The sequence below is a fragment of the Anser brachyrhynchus genome (genome assembly GCF_964034855.1).
Source record: "Anser brachyrhynchus genome assembly, chromosome: 8".
NCBI lineage: Eukaryota > Metazoa > Chordata > Aves > Anseriformes > Anatidae > Anser > Anser brachyrhynchus.
Window position 1 is genome coordinate 23,815,610 of NC_137702.1, and position 20,199 is coordinate 23,835,808.

Below are 20,199 nucleotides of genomic sequence, written 5' to 3' on the forward strand. Positions count from 1 at the left end.
GGAGCACGGCTTGCTGAGCTGCATGTGTAACTGTTTCTCATGGTCCTCTTACCTGTACAAATGGTGTTTCACCACAGGTTTTATGGGAATGACCTGGGGAGGTTTTGGCAAGTGGTTTGTTCAGTGCTGAAGCTCTCCTTTGCCTTACTGGTCTAGTTCAGGAATAAAATGGACTTGAACATTTCAGTGCTGTTTGCCTTGCTGACATGTTGGGGCTCACTGAAGGTAGATTCAGTGATAAGTTCTGCAGAAAATAATAATAAGACAAGTGCAATTCATCTTAAGGTTTTACCCAGTAAGTCTATAACCGAGTTGATAAGTCTTATTTTGGGCTCCTGGCGGAGGTTGGTGTCCTGGCAGAGCTTCAAATTAGGCTTGTTTTTTTCATAAATGTGCCATGTGGTATTGGAATAGATGGTCAAACCCATGTGCACTTAATTTCTTTACGGTATAAACAGCCTAGAAATGTTTACTGTTTATGTACAAAATATCCAGCCAGTGAGTGTAAGCGTTTCCATGTTTCTGCAAGGAACGAGGGTAATTTTATAATAAGCAAAGATTCATATGGCTTAACTTCTCTCCCATCTGGCATTAGTTAAGTTGATGTTTTCATCTGCATGACCTCTTGGGGTGGGGAGAAATGATGGGAATAGAAAATGTGGCTGAAAAAGACCTTACTAGGTCATCCTCTGTGGCTGTGTCTAAAGGCTGGAGCGGCTCTGATGAGCTACATCTGATGGCTGCTTGGGGAAGCAATGGTCCCTGTTACTGCTGAGGTTTTGTAGGGTTTTTTGTTGTCCGAGGAGTTGCCTGTCCTGTAAGTAGTCCTTTCCTGGTGCGTGAACCTATGTTCAGCCTAAATAGATTAACTACAGCAGGAAGAGCTTCCTTCTTAAAAGAAAGCTGTTGCTGGAGCATCGTTTATCACCAGCCTCTATATCTATCCCATTCTCCCAAAGCTCTTTCCACACTTCTATCCACATGCTGATATACAACTTAGAGTGTCTGCTGTGACTTTCTTGGGGCTGTCCTGCAGCCCTTCTCTGTGGTCTTTTCCTCCCAGCTGGGCGGCTTTCACTGCCAAAAGGATTGTTCCAAAATGTCCCCTTTCTTGAAAATACCTCTGTGTGCTTTCTAACTGCTGGAAAGATGATATGCTGCTTTCCCTCTCAAGTTGCACCCACTGCCTTAAAATGAAGGATTTGCAAGGGAAGCTGAGAACTGCAAGAACTGGATCATATATATTTCATGTTGCTAGTGGCTTGCTGGGGGCTGAACTCTCTGTTATTTGCTCTTCTACCTCTTCCCTGTGCTGCACCTGAGAGCGTGCCAGAATTTAAGGTGCTCCGATTTCTCTTTCAGGCTGGCAGGATCTGCATCTTCTTTCAGCCAGGATTCTGCTTTCTTTTGCTTAAAGGAGTGGAGCAACCATGTAGGCTTTGTCCTTGCTTCACGGATAGACTTTGAGCATCTCCAGGTACTTGGATGAGCTCTGCCTGCTTGTGCTTGGTCCCAGTGAGACCGAGATCTGCAGTTGCTTGCAGATACCAAAGCAAAGCAGAGGATTTTTTCTTCCCAACATGTAGCATTCAGCTGTCCAAGTATAAATCTGCTCCCTGAGACAAAATTCTAGTGGTTTTTACCCGTGGCCCAGGGGGATGTGCTTGAGGGCGAGAAGCCTGGCGGGCGTTTAGCTCAAGCGAGTGAGTAGAGCTGTCTCCGGGGAGAGGGGATTTTAGAGATGAATTTTCTCAGTTTGGCTTTCGATCAGCACGCTAATGTTTTTCTGACGTGTAAATGGCAAGTCCTGCCGGTTGTCCGTAAAAAAACAAGTCCGTGATAAGTCAGTGGTGTTGATTCAATTGTTTCCTCGTTCCAGGATCGTAACCTAAATGTGCGGGCAGCCTGGCAGTGCAGGGCGGCTCTGTTTGTTCCAGCTCCACCTGCGGCTCAAGGCCAGCTCTGGTGCCGGTCCCTCACTCTTCAGCACAGATGAAGCCACGTCTGCAGCAAGTGCCCAGCTCTTGGTGCCCTGCACAGATGCCGAGGGTCTGGAGTTTTGAAGGTGCTACTGCTCTGTCTGGGTTTGGATGCCTTGCTTTGCAGCACTGCCCTCCTGCAGGTCAGGGCAGCCCGGTTCTTGGTTTTTCTGTTTGTACAGTGCCAGTGTTCAAGAGGATCTGTGGATGAAAACACCTGGTGCAGGCAGAGCGCGGTTGTGGGCCCGTTTACCCTGACCTCGCCAAGGTCCCAGGGGCATGCAGTCCTGTGTTCCCGTGGCATTTACAGCTCCCCGGGCCTCTCTCAGCGTTGCCACGGGCCCCCGCTGTGGTTTCACGCTGTGAGAGGAATGCGGAGTGCTTGGCTTCCCAGCAGGGTGAGGGCATGCTTTCCTGGAGAATGGGTCACTGTGAAACCATCTGGGGGATGCTGGTGAAGTCACGCAGCTCTTCGCAGGGCTTCTCGGGAGGCAGGGAAAAATGCCCTGTTATCTTGTGTGCGTCTAAGCGGGGTGTAAATGACCCTGCCCTGTCAGTAAGGTGAGCAACCATGCTGGTGTCCTGCTCTGCTTAGCTGGGACCAGCGGCGTGCTGGGCGCGGGTTTGTGTGAGACTGCCCCTACGGCCGGCTCTCGGAAGAAACTCTTGAGTTAGTCCAACCGTGGGATGCTTTCAGTCCGCTTCTCTTTGCTTCCACTAGGTTGTCGTGTTTCTTTCTCTGGTGGGGGCCGGATTTGCTGATGGTTCACATTTGAGCTGGGAAAAATGCCCCTTGTTGGAATTCTGGTATGTCTGTATACAATCAAAAATGTTGAGTGGGCTGGGAATAGCTTCCAGCAAAGTTGTATCGGTTTCTTGGAGCTCTTTTGTTTGATAGAAATTCCTTTCTTTTTCTCCCCCCCCTCCCCATCCCCCTGACAGCCCACCTCTTTCCTACGAGGACATGCTGAGGTATAATTCACGATTGTCTGACCGAAGGGAAATATGCACAGCCGCAAACACATTTTTTAATGACACTTCATTGTGAAGGCATCTCTCTGAACAGGTTTGCAGTTCCAGTAGCCAAGAGATCAGAATGTGGCAGCAAAGAGGATTTTGTTGTAAACGCTTGGCTTTGATTTTTGGGAAGCTCTGGGGACGTTTTGACCACTCGTGACTTTTACGCTGAGTGCAGAGAGGAAGTATCCGGAGCAGGGTAAATGCAAAGGAGATACGTTGGCTGTATCCCTGAGAACAGGGTACGTAGCTGAGGTTTTTCTTACCTCTCGCTGTGTTGTATATAAAAGCTGGGGTACAATAAAGGAAGCAGCAGATAAAAGTTTTATTGATGTTTGAAGCATCAGGAATATCCAGTCTCACGTGCTGCAGCTCTCCAGCACATCGTTCAAAGGCATGTTTGGGTAATTCTCCCCTACCTTCCCCACTGAATGGAGAAACTTTGCATCTCCCCGTCCTCCTTGGATCCATCAAACGAGATGCATTTGTGATTTTGTGCTCCTTATGGTGCATTACAAAGCCCGGTGTCTGAAAGCTGCAGGCATATCGTATTCTGTTGCAGTTACTGTGCCCCCGTGCTGCCAGGATTTGTGTGTGTGGGAGCGAATCACAGCGATACAAAGAGCCAACATCTGCTTAGAGGTAAGATGAAATAGATTTATTGATGTCAGGACAACACGGAAGGCTTGTTCCAGTTTAAAGGCAGAATTTGGTGTAGCTTAGTGTGCACAATTCTGCAGTCTCAGGAAACTTCAGCAGCTCAGCTCATCTCACACCGTTCCAGCCTCCTGAACAGCACAGGAGTGAACGCAGGCTCCATCTCTAGCTTTTGTTTCTCTGTTTTCTGTCCGCTGCTAGCAAACTGCTGCCGCTCCTGCTGACAGTCTCCTGGGCTGTCCTGCTTCCCAGATTATCGCCAGATTTTCCAACCTCTTGTGTGAGTAACTTTGGGCTTTCCTCCTGTGAGTGAATTCACGCTCTCCAACAGCCTTGCAAGAGGAGCTGCTGCGAGTAGAAGCTAATCTGTATTTGAGGTGGCACATCAGCAAACAGAGACCCTGCCGAGCATCGGTCACTGGGGACCGTGTCTCAACATGCAGTGTTCTTGCTGATTTAAGTGTGAAAGCAGAGAAATGACTCAGTAACTTTTCTGTTTATGGACATATACATGGGGTCAGAATTCTCACGTATGCAACGTACCGAGGTATCTTAGTAAAATCTCTGAGTAGCACACACTCCCCTCAGTTCTCATTTCCCTTCAGCCGGTTTCGAGGTGCTTGCTGTGAGCTGATGAGCTGACCTTTGCTTCACGGTGGGGGAAATGAAGGCTCAAAATAAACACCTAGAGAGTGGTAGCAAATCCACGCTGGCTGTCTGGCAGCCAGGGTCACATGCCAGAGCCCCCCAAACCCTTTTATTGTTCTCTGTCTCTGTACGGAAATGTGGTTTCTTCAGAGGTGTGGATTTGACTACCCTGGTGCTGGCTGTCGTGCCAAACCACAGCCCTGGGAGACTTCTTGCAAGCTGTTTCTAAAATCTTAAGATGGAAGGCGTTGTTCTACTACTTGTAAGATGTGAGGAGGTAGCACTAGGCCCTCTCATCACGACTTCAGTGTAAGTACCCAGGCTCCAAAGGAAAAGAGCGTGAGGGATGCTGGATTTGGATTGCCTTGTAACGGATGGGCACAGAGAAGCAGGTTTAATGATGCAGGTAGCCCAACAGAGCTTCTTGCATCATCCTTTTAAATCTCAGCTCAGTGTGCCAGATGTGGAACATCTAACGACTTCAGGAAACGTGGTGTTAGTAGGTCATTTGCCCCTTAGTCTGTTTGAGTCTGTTGGTGGAAATCTCAGCAGTCAGAAACATGTAATGTACATAAATACGTTTCATGTATGGCTAGCCATAGGTCCCAAAGCCAAGTTTGATGCGTGTGGTAATAGCTGTGGTCGTATGGTAAAAATCAGAGGTTGGGTGCGATCCTCTTAGTAAAGGAAGTATGAAAGGAAAGATACATCCCGCCCTGATGGTCGAAGTATGTTGTGGTACACAACAGCTTGCTCCTATCTCATCCCGCCGATGGCCCTGATACGACAGAAGTGGTTTTGGACAGCTTGAGTGTGTGTATCTGCTTTCAGGATGCTCCTTGACTCATCCGTAAACAGGAGAACTGACCGCAAAGCGATGCTGATACCTCTTCTTTGCTCTTAGCATCGCTGTCATGGAGCATTAGCTGATCGCGTCAGGCAAAGGTATGAGAAAAAAGCGTTTTCAGGGAGCTGAGAACTGGGCTGGCTGTGGGCTTCTGTCTCCGGTCTGTCTGAGCGCTCTGGTGGTGTGTCCTGCTCACAGGTGGAGTAACTCTGTCTTCATGCGGGGTGGGCTCCTAGGTAACCTCTCCCAGCAGCGAGCCTTAATACCGCCTCGCATCCAGCCTCTGCTTGTTCATGCCCCATTTACCTCCGTCTGTGCTCGGTCCTGCGGAACATCTACACCTTAACTTGATAAGGCTGGCTTCAGCGGGAGCTCCTAGGGCTGATGAAAGGTTGTGGGTGCTGAATGGGTTACGGTTGTTGTGAACCACTTGTTTTTATTGCTTGGATGCAGTATTAACAACCTTACAGAGCTCTGGAACAAGTCCTGAGCGGTGCCGACTGGTGTCCATCACAGCTCACTGTTTTGCTTGTTTACACGAGTCACTCTGATATTTTAATAAACACTTTGACAAATTGAAGTAACAAACTCAGGCATTTGCTTTGCTTTGCTGGTCTCTTCCTGCTTTCAGGAATGAAATGTCACCAGCCGTGATGCCGAAGAAATGTAATATCAAAATAATATTGAATCTCTGCTTGCCAGCTCAACTTCCGACAGCTGCTGAAGAGGATTAGAATATTAAGCAAATGCAAATGTTTCTCCAGAGCAAATCACTACATTGTGCCCGCACCGCAAACAATTGGCACTGGTGGATCTTCCGAACTCCTCTCGTAAAAATTGTTGTTCCTTTTTTCCCTGGTAAACCCAAAGGTGCTGTGAGCTTTCAGAAAAGAGGGTAAGCAAAGTCTGAGTTGCCAGGTTTTCTCCCTTTTCCTTGAGCAAGGCAGTGAAATCTCAATCGTGAGTAGTTGGTTTGTTTTTTTTTTTATAGAAAAGAAAACATATAGACAATGTGGTGAGTTATTTCCAAACAAGTGCTATTTATTTCAGTAGCAGCTCCTCAAAGTAGAGCATGCAGGGTATATTTAGATGTGAAAGGAAAGACTGGGAGAAAAAGATGTATTCTGAGTGTTGTTGAGAGACGTTTTGAGATCACCCGGGGACTGGCGGTTTCCTTAAAGGAAGCTGCCTTCGTTAGGAGTGGATCAGAAGTGCTCTGAAAGCCTGAGGCGTTTGCAACCCTGCTGCAATCCAGCTGTCCCCGAGGCTGGAGGGACAGCCTGGTCGTACACATTCCTGCCGGAGCTGGGGAAGGTACATCACAGTCCTCGCCAACGTGAAACCTGCTTCAGCTGCTCTGCCGAGTAGCCTGTGCAGGTCAGCTTTAAAGACTGCAAGAGGTCCTAGTTTTTTGCTCATTAGCGCATTTCTGGCTGGTTCTGTAGTTTTTAAGGCCTTTGGTGCAGAGCTTCTGTTGTGCTTGACAGCGGGCTAGGGCACTGCGCTCCCTGCAATCCTTTCCAGTCCCGTTCAGCTGGGTCTGGAAATTGAAATACTGCTTCTGGTTACTGCTGAAGTTCCTTCCCTGGCGGTAGCTGTGGTAGTTCTACTTCAGCTATTCAGTTAACCGCGTTGCCTAGGCCGATGGCCTCAAGCATTTGGCTTTTAAAATCTCACCAGCTCCCTTATTCCTGGTCTTTTGTGATTCGTTTCCCAGCTTATCTCTCCTGCAGACAGTGTGCAAATAAGCAAGTGCTGCCCAGAATATTTGATGGAAGCAATGCGAGGATGCTAGAGCACACAGCACAGCCTCAACCAAAGGCAGCAGGAGGCATTTCTTTTCTTCCAAGGGGAACTGAGCGCTTTTGCAGTTTCAGCCCTTTCTTGACCACTGGTACTATTGCAAAGCTCCTCTCAGTTTGCCCCCTCCTTGCTGGGCAGACAAATCTGCCAGGGGTAGCATGTTTTAGCTGCTTTACCCTAGTTGTTTTGTTCCGTTTTGAGGGACGTTAACCAGTGTTTCTGATGTGTTGAATGCTGAATAGAGTTCCCCAGCTTTAGTGGCAGGATCTGGAGTTCTTTGTGGATTATATTTAGCGCTGATGGAGCTTGCTTTGTCAGCTGTGTGCTGTTGCCTTGTAAAAACTGGCACCATTCAAATCTAAATAAATGCCGCTGAGAAAGAAGAACCTTCCTTTTTGTAACTATTTTAACCTGTTTGACTTGGAAACATCCTTTGAGCTGTGGCCAGAGAGCAAATCAGTTGTCGGAATTGCAGTCCCGCTTGTGAAGCACCTGTGCAAAAATGAACCGGTGCCGTGGGGCTCAGAGGCATTCGGTGCTGCTGGGTCCTGCATTCTGCCAGCGTTACACAGGGTGTTCGCTATGGCTGCTCATCACGGAGCTGGTGGTTCTCCTCACCTTATCTGCTGGTGAATACATTGGGGTCTGGAGTTGCAACTTCCCCTGTGCTGCTCCTTTGTGGTCATTCATGTTATGAGTGCTATATTTTTCTAGCCTCCATATGCTGGAAAGAAATCAGACTTTGGAGTGCTAAATAGTCCTCTTGTGCTTGAGGCATGATGAGAATTGTGCACAAAAAATGTTTCTGACTTAGGTGATGAATTTTCCTATGTCTTTAACTGTCATCCCATTCATCCCCGTAGCCAGCAGAGGAGGGAGCGGCATTAAACGTGGGGCACGTAAGGGATCAGCGCAGACCGTTGGCCCCGTGGTATGAGGGTGGCTGGATGCACGTGCCTGGGCTGGAAGAAGGCCAGAATGGCAGACGTGTTGCAATGAGAGCAGCGCTGGGATCTGTGAAGTGTTCTTCCAGTCTGAAAGCAAGCCCAGCAGCAGGATGCTTTGCATATTTGGTTGCTCTGCTGGCTGATACCAAACGTACCATCAAAGTTCGCTCATGTTTTTCACTGATGTTGGCTGCTGTCTTCACCCTTACGGGACATTTTGAGTTCTCAGTAAAAAAAAGCAAGCAGCCATTTGGGCTGTAAATTATGCCTGTGTGGTTCTCCCATCTTGTTTATTTCAGGCCATGTTGCAAACTTTGCAGAAAAAACCTTTTCATCCGGCACTCGATGCAACTGGCTTAAATCAAAGGTACAGTACGACAGGCCATTGGGAATGGGCCACTTGCCTTGGGCCCGTGTGGGTCACCGAGGGAAAAGTGAGCTTGTAAAAGAATAAAACTCATTAAAAACCCCTCTGAATCAGTTTTCAGACAGTCTCTTTATTCAGAGTGGTGTAAGGCGGGTCTCTCAGAGGAGCACCTGTTTTTAAGGCCTGCATCCTGTAGGGTCTCGCCGGGCCTGGCTGTTGCTCATGCATTGAGGGATGGCTGAATGAGAAGTAATTTGCCGTGCCCCACAGCATGATCCTGCCTGTCCCCAGAGCAGCAGGCTGTTTGGCTTGCCTCTGTGCCAGGAGGTGTCGTGGAAGTTAATCCAGGTGGAGGGAAATAAGGCATAGATGGCAAATAATTCGTGGCTGAGAGCAGGCCCTGATGTAGGGACTCCAAGATGCCGTCTGTCTTTCCTAGCCCGCTTCCCTCACTGGAGGCTTCCTGAGCTCTGGTGATGAAGAGAGCGCCGTGACAGGTCAGCCAAGCAGAGCAGCCCCGTGCTGCACGCTCTTCTGACCTGGGCCTCGAGTCACGGCTCCTGCTGGCATCGGTTTTTCCTCTTGGCCGTGCCTTTGATGGCTGATGTGCAGACAGAGGGCGTAGACCAGGGGACATCTGCAGGACTCGGCCCGGAGACAGAAGCAGAATAGCACCTCACCTTTTGAAATTAACAAAGTGGGAGAGTGTTTGCTCATCGCTGTTTGCCATCAGCCATGCTCCGGAGGGGGTGAGGAGGAAGCACGGCCTGCGTCACCCGGAGGAGCTGGTCTCATTTGCTGCGGGGTGCAGCGTGCTGGTGCCTTGAGGCGTTTTCTTTACCCCTTCCATTTCTCTAGCCTGTAAGAGAGCTTTACGCGGAGCCTCTCGCTCTGCTGGTCCTTCTCATCCGCTGGCTGCTGTGTGCTGTTCCTGCTGGTCCCGGAGGGCTCGGGGCAGGTGGGGATGGCTCCTGGCAGCTGATAAGCACTGAGGGGAAGGCAGGTTGCACGAGGAAGGTGTGCCAGGGAGGGGATTGCTGCTGGGTTTGTTCCAGCTGGAAGTCTCCTCTTCATCCCCTACCCACCCGTTCAGTTTTTGCATTTGTTCCCAGAGTCTCCCTTCGTTTTGGGGCATGATTCGTTTGTTCATTATTTGGGTATGCGCTTTTGCTCTGATCTGTAAGGTATGCTGTGGGGAGCTGCCCTCTGCCCTGGCTGGCTCACGTGAGCATAGTGGGTTGTGCCTGCCTTTTGTTGCTGGCCAGCTGAGGAAGGAAACCCAAGCTCCAGAAATTGCCTGACCAGCCCGTAACGTATAGGCTCCCCCTGCCTGACATGCTGTTTTGACTGTTCTCATTAGATGCTCGGATGGGACACTGGCATTTCAGTCCTGAGAGGCTTTCCGGGCCAGAGACTGTGCTGCGGGGCCTGGCTATCTCGTGTGGGCTTGTTAGAAACGCAGCTACCATTGGCCTTCAGTCAGCTGGACATGGCTATTCCTGGTCTGTCTCCATCCTGCTGCTTGTTCCTTGGCAGTGGTGCCTTTGGTCACTCCATCTACTACTAAATTAGTGCAACAAGCATCAGATGTGTTCGTGTCATCCATAGTACAGAAAATGTCGTCCTGACAGTCTGTCAAGGAGCCTTAGCCATCAATCAGCTTTTCACTATTTGCTTACTTTACTCTTTAATAACACCTTCCTACTCCCTCAAAACTTTCAAAACATCAGTCAAACCTAATCCACCAGTACTGAGGGCTCTTCGGTTCGTGTCAGGATGCCATGCAGTTGTGGTGGTGGATTTGAAGAGGCAAGCTGAGAAAGGTGGATTTAACTAGGCTTGTGTCTGTGCTTGGCTTTGCAGGCAACACGGTGTGAACACGTAGGTGAGTTAGACAGACTCCTTTGTGCTCCATCACTTGTCTGAGAAACAGACCTAATCCCTGCTTTGTGTTTTTTCCTTTAAGTTACCCTGTAGAGTGATTTGAAACCATCAAAATGAAGCGTAAGGAGCTGAATGTGCAAGAACCGAGATGCTGTCTGAGGTCACCAGATGTGTGAAGAGAACGGCTTCAGCTCTTGCTGAAACAACTTCTGGAAGGGAGAGAAAGCTTCAGTTTCTTGGTAGCACAGTTCTGAGCACGTAGCTGGAGGCGAGCAGTTGGTGACAAATGGGCTGATGTCCTGCTGATGTGACTGGGAATACTACAGGTCTTGGTCAGGTAGTCAGAACGTGGTGGGACACAGCTGCCAGCTAGCACAGGACGTTTCACTTGGCTACCTGGAAAGTATATTTGGAGTTGTGGAGACTTCACTTTAACCCCTGTGGGGCACCCCTTGTAGTGTCCTTTCCTTTTGAGATGACAAGCACTGCGAAGCGAGATGTGTCAATGGAATATGTCACGTCCACATCTGATGATAAAGTTATTTGACGTGCAGGGATCCTGCCTTGGGTGAGGCCCCCAGAGCCAACCAGCAATATTTTGGCCTGCTGAGGGAAGAGCAAAGAGCTCTTTGCGTTTTCCCACTGAAATGTTGGATTGGAGTACCTAAGCTCAGATGTGGTTTAATTCTTGGTCGTATTAATTGCATACTGCTCCTCAAATAGTAAATGTCTCTGCAAAATTCCAGGATCTCTGCAAAATGATGCAAGTTGCAAAATTTTGACACCCTCACCCCTTTTGCGAGCTCACTTTGGAGCAGGAACATTTGCAATCCATTTGTAGTGAGTAGGACAGTATTTCAACAGTAAAAGGGAAATGTCTGGCCATACATGTATGTCCTTGCGAGGTCCTGGGTAGAGCCTGTTACATAAAATAAGCTGCCATCCTCTTACCTGTTTGAACAAGACTTGCTTGCTGCAGCACTTTTGTGGATCTTAGGCCCTAGAAACTTAAGAGCTTAATTCTCTGTTAATGCTGGGAAGTGGATTTCAAGATCCTTGAGAACAAGAACAATGAAAAATACTTGCTGTGCAATTGTTTCCTGGCTTCTTAAAGCTTACTTGAATGCATCTGTAGCCAAAACAGCTGACTAAAGCCTGCTGTTTAGCTTGGTGAGACATGTGAACGAAGGAGAAGGTGGCAGCGGCTGATCCAGGACCATGACACATCTCTGCAAGTTGCACAAGTTATGTTTCTGGCACGAAGGAAATTGGTGTGCTCGACCTCTGTCTCGTTTAATTTGTTCCTGGTTTGTAGGCTACCAGAGAGCAGGACCAAGATGAAATCATTTGAGGGAATTAGCTCATGAGCCTTGGAGAGTGAAGAACCACTCCTCTTGTGTTTTCTACCATTGATACCCCCAGTGGCGTCGCTCTGACACATCAGTGACATTTGAGGACAGCTTTTCTCCCCAAGCTAATTCCCCTGGGCCAGTACCGAGCCCTGCATCTAGCACGTGAGTGCAGCAATGGGTACAACCACATCTTGCGCCCCTCTGCCTGGGCAAAACAGGCGTAGGAAACTGTGTGTGCAGTTGGTCGGTTGCGCTCTGCAAGTGTTCATACCTTGCTTTAGCAGCTGTCTTGGAAAAATGCTGTGCAGGGCTTCTCGCTCCAGCCTGTCCCGCACAGCCGCCCTGGAGCTATGCGCAGAACGGCTCTGTTTATCTGGGAAAGTGTGTGTGTAGGCGGGTGTCTCCCTCCACTTCTCCTTCAAGTGGCTCACGATTTATTTTGGGACTGTCTTGGATGTAAAGTGTCAGCTCAAGAGCAAACCACTCGAGGTTGAGGTTGAAAGCATTGGGGTAGGGAGGCTGCTTGCTGTCCTGAAGTGCTGAAGTGACCTGGGGGCAGTGAAACTGTACAGTGACCAGATGCCTTGCTTGCCTCCACCAGCTGATCGATGTGTACTGAGCTCACAGGGAGTGCTCCTGGAATGAGGTTGCCTCCAGGAACGGTATCTTCACAGCGTTTAACCTGGACAAAGCACACCGGTGTAGGGAGCTAGAGTCTTCCTGCCCCAGCTCCCATCTTGTGCTTGAAGCCCCTGTAGCTGTGGATGCATCTGTTATTATTCTTGACTTCCAAAGGGCTTAATTAAAATACAGGTCTTTAATTTTTAATTTTTCCTTCCTGTTGATTCGACTGTCTCTGCGTGAACAAGGTCTCAGTGCAATTACTGCGCTCCCTGCGGAGAGCCAGACATTTAATTCAGCGAGGCAGAGGCTTTCTTGGAGGGGATTTATTTTCCTGATCTTTTTACTCTGAGGGATGCAAAAGCAAAACACCCAGTGAGTAAAGAATCCAGTGCCTTACTTGGTTGTTCTGGGCATGTTTGGTGGTGGATGGCGGTTACCAAAATGTTACCTTCTGTGCAGATAACTGCCCCCCGGAGCAAGGAGCACGTGGTGGAGCTGTTCAGCACCACTTGCGTGAGCAGGGCGAGTCAAAGCCCTTGGGTCAGGTCCAGGTTTCCTCTTTAAAACCAGGTTCCTGCAGCGCTGCCGCAAAAAGGTTAAGTGTTTTATTCCTGTAGGAGGCATTCGGATGTCTCGTGATGGGCTAACCCCAGAAAAAAGGGGTCAGGAGAGCACCCCGTGCCTCCCTGCCGTGGGAGTGCAGTGTGTGACCTGGCTGCTCCTGCGAGGGACCCCGCTGGGCGCCGAGCGGGGCAATCTGCTGTGAACCCTCACGACTGGGTGGAAATCTCAGGTTTCCTTTGCCCTTTCTGAAGTTCGCCTCAGCTAACTCGGTGCTTTTGCTGGCTCAACTCCCCACGTGCAGCCGCGGATCGATGCTGAAGCAAACACACGGAGCGTTTGCCTGCGCTTGCTGCCGTGCAGCTGCAGACTTTTTATAGGCTGCTTAAAATACCGGGGGCTCCTTCAGCCTCAGGCCCGAGGCTTCCTCAGGCCCCATTAGGTGTCTGTGTACTAGGTGATGTTTCTGTGTGCGCAGAGATCGTGTACGTATGTGAAACTTCCAAATGCAGCCTCAGTCTTTCATTATTATTATTTTTAAGATCTTTCCAGGTCTTCCTGTCTCTGTCCTGTTTGAAAACATTAAGGGTGAGGGTGTTCTGGTGGGATTTAAACTGTCTGCTTTTATTTTTCTTTATTTGTCCCCTAATGGAGAAGATAAACATTTCATTGTTGTTTGTGAGAAGTGTCTTTTAGTACCAGCAGTCCAGCAGTGGGGGATAAAGAAAGCAGATGCGTCCCGTCTCTTTTTAACTGCTTTTGTTTTTCTGATCACTCTAAAGGAGGCTTTTAATTTTTTTTCTATTTTTTTTTCTGAGCAGCAAGTGCTCCACAGGGCTTGATCAAAGCTCATAAATGATGGATTGAAGGAATGCCCAGCAGAGAACAGAACGCCCTTCTTGTGCTCTGCTCTGTGTGCTGAGAACACCATTGTTTCCTCGCGTACCTTTTTCCTCCTCGAGCTCAGGGCCGGGCAGAAAAGGCTTTTTGTTCCTTGCCTGTTGGCCGAGACAATGCCAGTGTGTTGTCCTACCTCTGCTCTCACCACCTGACCGGCCAGAGCCCTGTGGGTTTTGGCAAGCCCGGTGCAATTGTCCTCCAGCTCCGGCGTTGCAAAGAAAACAAATGGCATCACAGCCTCCTTCCTCCAGATCCTGGCCCGGCCGCCCAATGGGGGCGGCCGCACGCGTGTGTCTGCGTGTGCTGCTTCCATCGGGACGCTGAGGGAAAGCCGTGCTCCGTCCTGCGCTCTGGGTCGAGCCTCATCTCACTTCCAGTCAGCTGGATTTGGGGTTTGGATTTGGACTTGGCTTTCCTCTGCAGAGCTCTAGGGTTCAGGAGCAGGCTTCAGTCACCGACGTGAAGATGCTGCAGGGATCGGACGTGAAGGCAGCGCCTGCTCCTGGCCCGTGTCACGGACGGTGTCTAGTCCCCAGAGCCTACCCTGCAGCGTGCTCTGGCCTCAGCTTTCCTCAAGCTGAGCTGTCTGCTTCAGGTTTAGCCCTCCCCAAAGTTTGTTTTCTAGGCACGCCCTCGTAATTAAACCAGCTGGTGGTAACTTCTGCGAAGTTGTGACAGTGCCAGCATCCCGGTCCCATTACCTCAGAGCTTTAACTCGAGCTGCACCTAGTCCAAACGCTCTCCCTCCCAAGTCCCCGTGCTGGAAGGCAGGAGTGCAAACAGCTTTAGCCAGAACAATGTAGCATTGCCTGGGTAAAGAATGTGATTTACTCGCGTATGTGCGGCATGTGAGCGCCAGGGCACTGCGTGAGCCCTCGCCTTTTTCCTTTTCTCTTTTTTTTTTGCTTTCCCATTAGAGATGTCTGAGCCACTTGTTAGCGCTTTTGTTTGGGGGCGAGGAGGAGAACGCGTGGGTCGGCAACAGGAGGTGGGAGTGAGATCTCTGGGAGCTCGGAGCCTCAAACCAAAAAAGCCAACAAACTAGTAAAGCTTTGTAAACAAGTTTAAAATTAGCCTGACCCACTGCTTTTGTATTGCTGGAATTTAATTCCCCTGACCCCAAAGCTTCTGGTCTGACTTGGAGCAAGAGTTCCCAGGCTGTGGTCCCTGGAGGTCTGTGCTGTGAGGCCGTGGGTCTGCATCAAACAGCGAGACGTACCTGCTGTCCACCTCATATTTTTTTTTTTGGTCCTCCTTATATTTGTGAAAGGCTGGAAAAATTCAGTCTGAAAAGCCCGGGAAGCCTCGGATATTTCTGCTGTCTTTGTGTCTGTATCCGTGTGTGGCTTGTGGCTGGAGTCTGTTCTCCCTCAAACTGAGATGCTGCTGCGTGAGAGCTGCTCGGAGCTTTTCCTTTTTCAGGCATGATTGTAACTGTTTCTCTTCTGTTCCTGTTTGCAGGTTGTGCAGCTTGACACTAAAGAAACTGGTAGTCTTAAAGGAGTTGGATAAGGAGCTTATTTCTGTGGTCATTGCTGTCAAAATGCAGGTAATTGCTGCTCGGTGCTGAGAATCAAACGTGTTGCTTGGGTGACAATACTGGCAGATGCCTAAACTGAGCTTACATCCATGTGAGGGTCCGTAACAGCCACGGGCCACTTCCCAAGTACATCAGGGTGTTCTGGAGATATGGGGAGTCTCTCGTGGTCCTTCCCCTGTGTTCCTACCAAATTTCACTGTAGTGACTGAAGGCTGTTGTTCGCCGAGGGCTCAGCGTGAGCTTTATCTGTCTGTAAGATGCTCGTTACAGATCACATGCTGTCACCTGTTCTTCCTGAGCTGTCACCAAATCCAAGCCTCGTCTGCATTTAACATGCTTTGGCTCACTCTAGGGCAGAACGTCTTGGTAACTCGGTCCTGGCATGGGAGGGTCTGAAGGCTGGGCCGCCTCCTGCTGAGGGGCAGCTCTGCTCTCAGGAGCCCAAGCTGGTTTTGTAGCCAGGTGCTTGTCAGTGGATTTATTGAGTGCCTGTACATTTTAATTTGTTTCCATAAAAAACAGCTATCATCCTAAGTAAATAACCTACTTTGCAGCATGGGTTTGTGCCATTTAATTAGGTGCCTACATATAGGTCACGCTGCCTGGAGGCAGGTTCAGAAGGAAGCGACTAAGTTCCACACTGTGGCACAGCATCAGCTGAGCTCGAGCGCTCCCACCACTGCAAATGCTGAAGTACTTACTGATTAAAAGCCTAGTGGACCTCTAAGTAGACAAATACCATTAACCGTGCTGAAAAGCAGCAGCTTTGCAAATAAAGGGACAGGCAAACTCCTGCAGAGATCTGGTGGTGTCAAAATCTAGCTTGGAGGTTGAAATCACAAAGGCTCTATGGAGCAAGAACCCGCAGCTGAGGATTTAGCCAATACCTCTCATCTCTGTGAGCACTCCAGTGGGGGCAAAATTGTGTCCCCGTGTGTTGGAGAGGGTTCACACACCCCTGGCAGGGAGCAGAAAGGTAGGGAACAGTTTCACACGCCTGAACTCACGGGAACCTCTGAAGACACACAGCTCTGGATTTGCAGGCTGTCAGATATTGCTTATCACGGCTGAAAGCTTTCCATATGTTTGTACTCCAAGACAGTGGACGCATCGCTGTAAGGGCCTGAGGCTTGTCGGTGAACGATCTACGTGTAAAGTGTGTCAGGCTTGGGTAGGAAAATTCAGTAGCTTTTACTAGAACAAAACCTCCTCCTCCTGTCTGGTGCTAAGTGCTTATACCTTCTCTGGGTGAGAAGGCTGGAAGTGGTGCCCCAGAGCTGCAAGTCTGAAGGGGTTTTAACAGATGGGACTTTCTCGTCTATTTTGGATACACGTTGTGACCTGCCTTGCTATAGTAAGTCAGACACTGAAACCTGAGCAGTTCTCCTGCAGTCCCCTCTGCAGCAGGGCCGATCCCTGAAGAACTGGAAAGCGAAAGGACTCATCCTGTATTGCTGGGAAAGTTTGGGGTGCTTCCACGCCAAGTCTTAGGCTACACCTCGCACCCCTGGGCCGTCCTTTTTGCCCCTGGGCTGTCCTTCCAGCTGACCTGGAGGTAATGTGGCTGCGATGACTGCTGTCCCAGAGGGTGCCCATAGCTTCACCTTGGGTGTCCCTGGCACCGGGGTTCGATCATCACCCCTCTCTCTTCGTGATGTGCCATTTAACGGTAGGTCAGTAGCACTGCAGCTGTCCCGAGGCAGGCAGATTTGAGGCACTCTTATTAAAGCCCCTTTATGGCTCGCAGGTTATTATTACGATGCTGACAAGCTCTTTTAAGGCCACTTAATTTGCCAGTGCTCGGGTGTCTGACACGGCTATTGTTTGAAGCTGGTGATATTGGATCATCAAATATATGATCTCTGTCAAAGGACTCGCTGTCTTTGTATGGGGAATTGCAAGAGAGAGGCATCAGGCCCTGGAGCCCTTCCAGAGGGGATGACTGAATTCAGACCTAATGAGAGCATCGCACCTGCGTTTCCCATGGCTCCTTGCAGCCTCCCGAACAGGGATGTTCAAAGAGTTGTCAACGATATTTCCCAGGCTGTTGCTCTATTTATCTGCTGCAGTCTTCTCAAAGCAGCTATATTTGGGCCTTCGTTAGATTTAGAGTTGCGTAACGAGTGAAGCAAGACTCTGACTGCTAGGAGATTTGCAGCAGCGGAGCAGATGCTGCTGTTGCCAGCGGCAAGGCTGGGCGTGCTTCGCTTGCACATGTACTGCTTTTCCAGGGGGGACCCTTCGGTTTCTGCCCCTGCTCTGCTGCCTGTCTCCAGACCTTCTGGAGCTGGGCACCTCTGCAGAAGTGTTTGGGGAGGAAGGGATGTGAAGGAGTCTCGGCCTCTCTCCCTCGTCTCGGGATGCTCTCTGGGGCCGAGGTAGCCATACCCAGTTCTGCTTTGGACGTAGCTGGGACGTGTTTACCCGCTTGCCTGTCTCTAGTTTCCCAGATGCTGCTTTTTGGAGAGCTGCAGTTCCGTGCTCCTGGGAGATCAGCCCGTCTGGACAAAGCCAGATCTGCAGCCTCAGCGGAATATCGAGCCAGCGGCCTCTGAAACTTGCCACTGTTTGAACAGTGCGGGAGCGTTTGCTAGGCAGCAGTTTGTCATGCTTCCCTGCTAGTTTTTCCCTGAAACATTCCCCGAAACAAAATGCTCACGCAGTAAGCAGCCCGGTAACTCCACATATGGCAGCCCAAACGGCGCTGATGTGGAGTAATCCTGTCATGTCTCCAGCCTCTACTGCAACGTTTAGGGGATTTTTTTCTCTGTAATCCCAGTCAACTCAGAGTTGTTCAAACAGGTTAAAATCTCCGCTTTCCCCAGGGAGGGGTGTGTGTACAAAGAGAAGAGATCAGTGTGTCGTGGCTAACGCCGGAGGTTTACGTGTGACACAGCAGCCTGCCTCCAAACCCCGGTGCGGAGCCCGATACCTACGGGCTGAAACCATAAACCCAGACTGCAGCTCGAGGGGTGGGGGCTGACTCACGGCTTCTGAATGCTGGGGTTTGGCAGAACAAAAGCTGCTTTGTTGCAGTGAGGGACAGTAAATATGCCCAAATCTTTATTAGTCAAATATCTCCCTTTCATCTCATTAATATTTCACAGACGTGCAAGGTCAGATCCATCCGTTCGCTTTCTCTGCGGTAGTCCCTGAAAACGTTTCCCAGTTTTTCTATAAACGGGACAGGGCTGGGATGGCCATCTGAGGCTTCTTCTATTTCAGCCCACTCTTCTGCCCCCTCCAAGGCCAGAGCCACTCCAGCAGTGCCTGCAGATCAGCACCCAGTCCTTCAAGCTCTCCAACAGCCCTGCCTGCAGAATCTGCTGCCCTGTCTTTTCCCTGGGGAGAGGCAGACCGCGCAGCCCAAAGGCAGCTGTGGGTGATATCAGGGAGGGCAGGAGCTCCCTGATTTCACTGCTGAGCCTGTCAGTTTGGGTGGTTAAGGAAAGGGCTGGCTGCTGGGGAATTCACCACGCGGACTTTGTTTCTGTGCAGGGCTCCAAGCGCATCCTGCGGTCTCACGAGATTGTATTGCCCCCGAGTGGACACGTGGAGACGGAACTTGCGCTGACCTTCTCGCTGCAGGTAGGGTGGGACGCGGCCTCGGGGCCTGTGCTTGCTGGAATTGCTGCTTTTCAGTGAGATTTGGTGCTTTGTGGGTCTGTGGTCAAGATCCTTGTGTTGGTTGCTCTGTTCCTCAAAGCATCCTGCCCTGGTGCTGCCTCCCGAGTAGGGAAATGAGGTAAATAGAGGCTGGCTTGCTGCAAGCAGGAGGGAGGATCCTGCGTGCATAGAGCAGTCAGACAGACGCTCAGAAGCATTCATATCTGGGTTATCTGTATTTTGGGACTGTCGCTTAGATTTTTGAAGTCGAGAGTTTGATCTGGTAAGAAGAAAGGCTCTAGTGATGATGCAAGACAGACCGGTTGTTACTCTGAGACCTGGGTAGACTCAAAGCAGATGAGATTTCGTTGCAGATGGATGATAACCCCGGGACTGCACAGGCAGGTACGCAGATGGCTGGTGTTCGTGGTTCTGTCCTGACGCAGCCCCCAGGCTGGGTTAACTGCAGCGTTGCATCCCTCTGTTGTGGACAGGAATGACACAACCACGTGCTCAGAATAAGTATGCGTGGCCATGGGGGCTGCAGCTGTACGAGGACAGGGAGCAGAGCCTTAGGATGAGCCAGGTCTCCCTCTGCCAGTCCTGTGCCTGAAAGGAGCAAGTGTTTCTGCTCATCTTTTTGGAATTAACCAGGAACGTGTGTGTTTTCCTGCAGCTCAGAGCAATCCTGCAGCAGGGCACAGAGCATTGCTTTTAAGTCATTTTCCCCTGAAGGGGCTGGGAATTGAGCCAGAACAGAGGAGGATGATGTCCGTGACACTGTCAGCCCTCAGAAAGGAGGGTGTGAGAGGAGCGAGCTTAATGCAGAGATGTGCTGCTGCTCTCTGACTGCAGGCAGGATCGGTGCTCTTGGATGCAGCAAGGCCTGGGAAGCCTTCCTGAAATGGCACAGCAGGACTTCTATGACAGCTTTTATTGTTTCTTAATTGGATGATGGCTGGAAGCTACTCTTAGCTAATGACTACAGCCTGAGCCAGGTACTGTCTGAATTTAGTGCCTGGGATATTTTGAGAGTGGTGCTGGGCCACAAAGTAAAAGCGTGTGGATGTCTCAGCAGGAGAAAGTCTCAGCGTCTTGCAGCAGCCAGCATCTCCGTACTGCGCTGTCAGCTCTCCCACCTCGATGCCTTGCTCTGTGCTAGCTGTGTGGACGTGCATCCCCTCGTACCTTCACAATCACATCCTCCTCAGCTGTTCCTCCTGGGTGAAATTCTTGTTCTTTACACCGAGCGTTTCCTCGTCAGCGTTAAGGTGACAGGACAGGCTGGCACAACAGCACGCAGCCCGCTGTGGCTGGCAGGCTTTCACTCCAACAGAAGGGAGGAGTTTCCTGTTGCTGTTATGCAGCTGGAGTAAGACGGGAGAAGCAGTGTCTGATCCTGTTTCACCTCGCTAGCTAGGGCTACAGCAGCAGTAGCCTTTCTGACAGGTGAGCTACCTTAAAGGC

General features: G+C 50.1%; 1 protein-coding gene across 6 annotated transcripts in view; it reads left to right on the plus strand.

The window, feature by feature from the left end:
* Positions 1–20,199, plus strand: part of PACS2 (phosphofurin acidic cluster sorting protein 2) — a 76,337-nt gene that overhangs the window by 10,002 nt on the left and 46,136 nt on the right. For all 6 annotated transcript variants that reach the window (XM_080602076.1, XM_080602071.1, XM_080602073.1 and 3 more), the window contains exons 2-3: positions 15,048–15,135; positions 18,625–18,714. In XM_080602076.1, the coding sequence (XP_080458202.1) occupies positions 15,048–15,135; positions 18,625–18,714 (178 nt within the window). The remainder of the gene's footprint in view (positions 1–15,047; positions 15,136–18,624; positions 18,715–20,199) is intronic.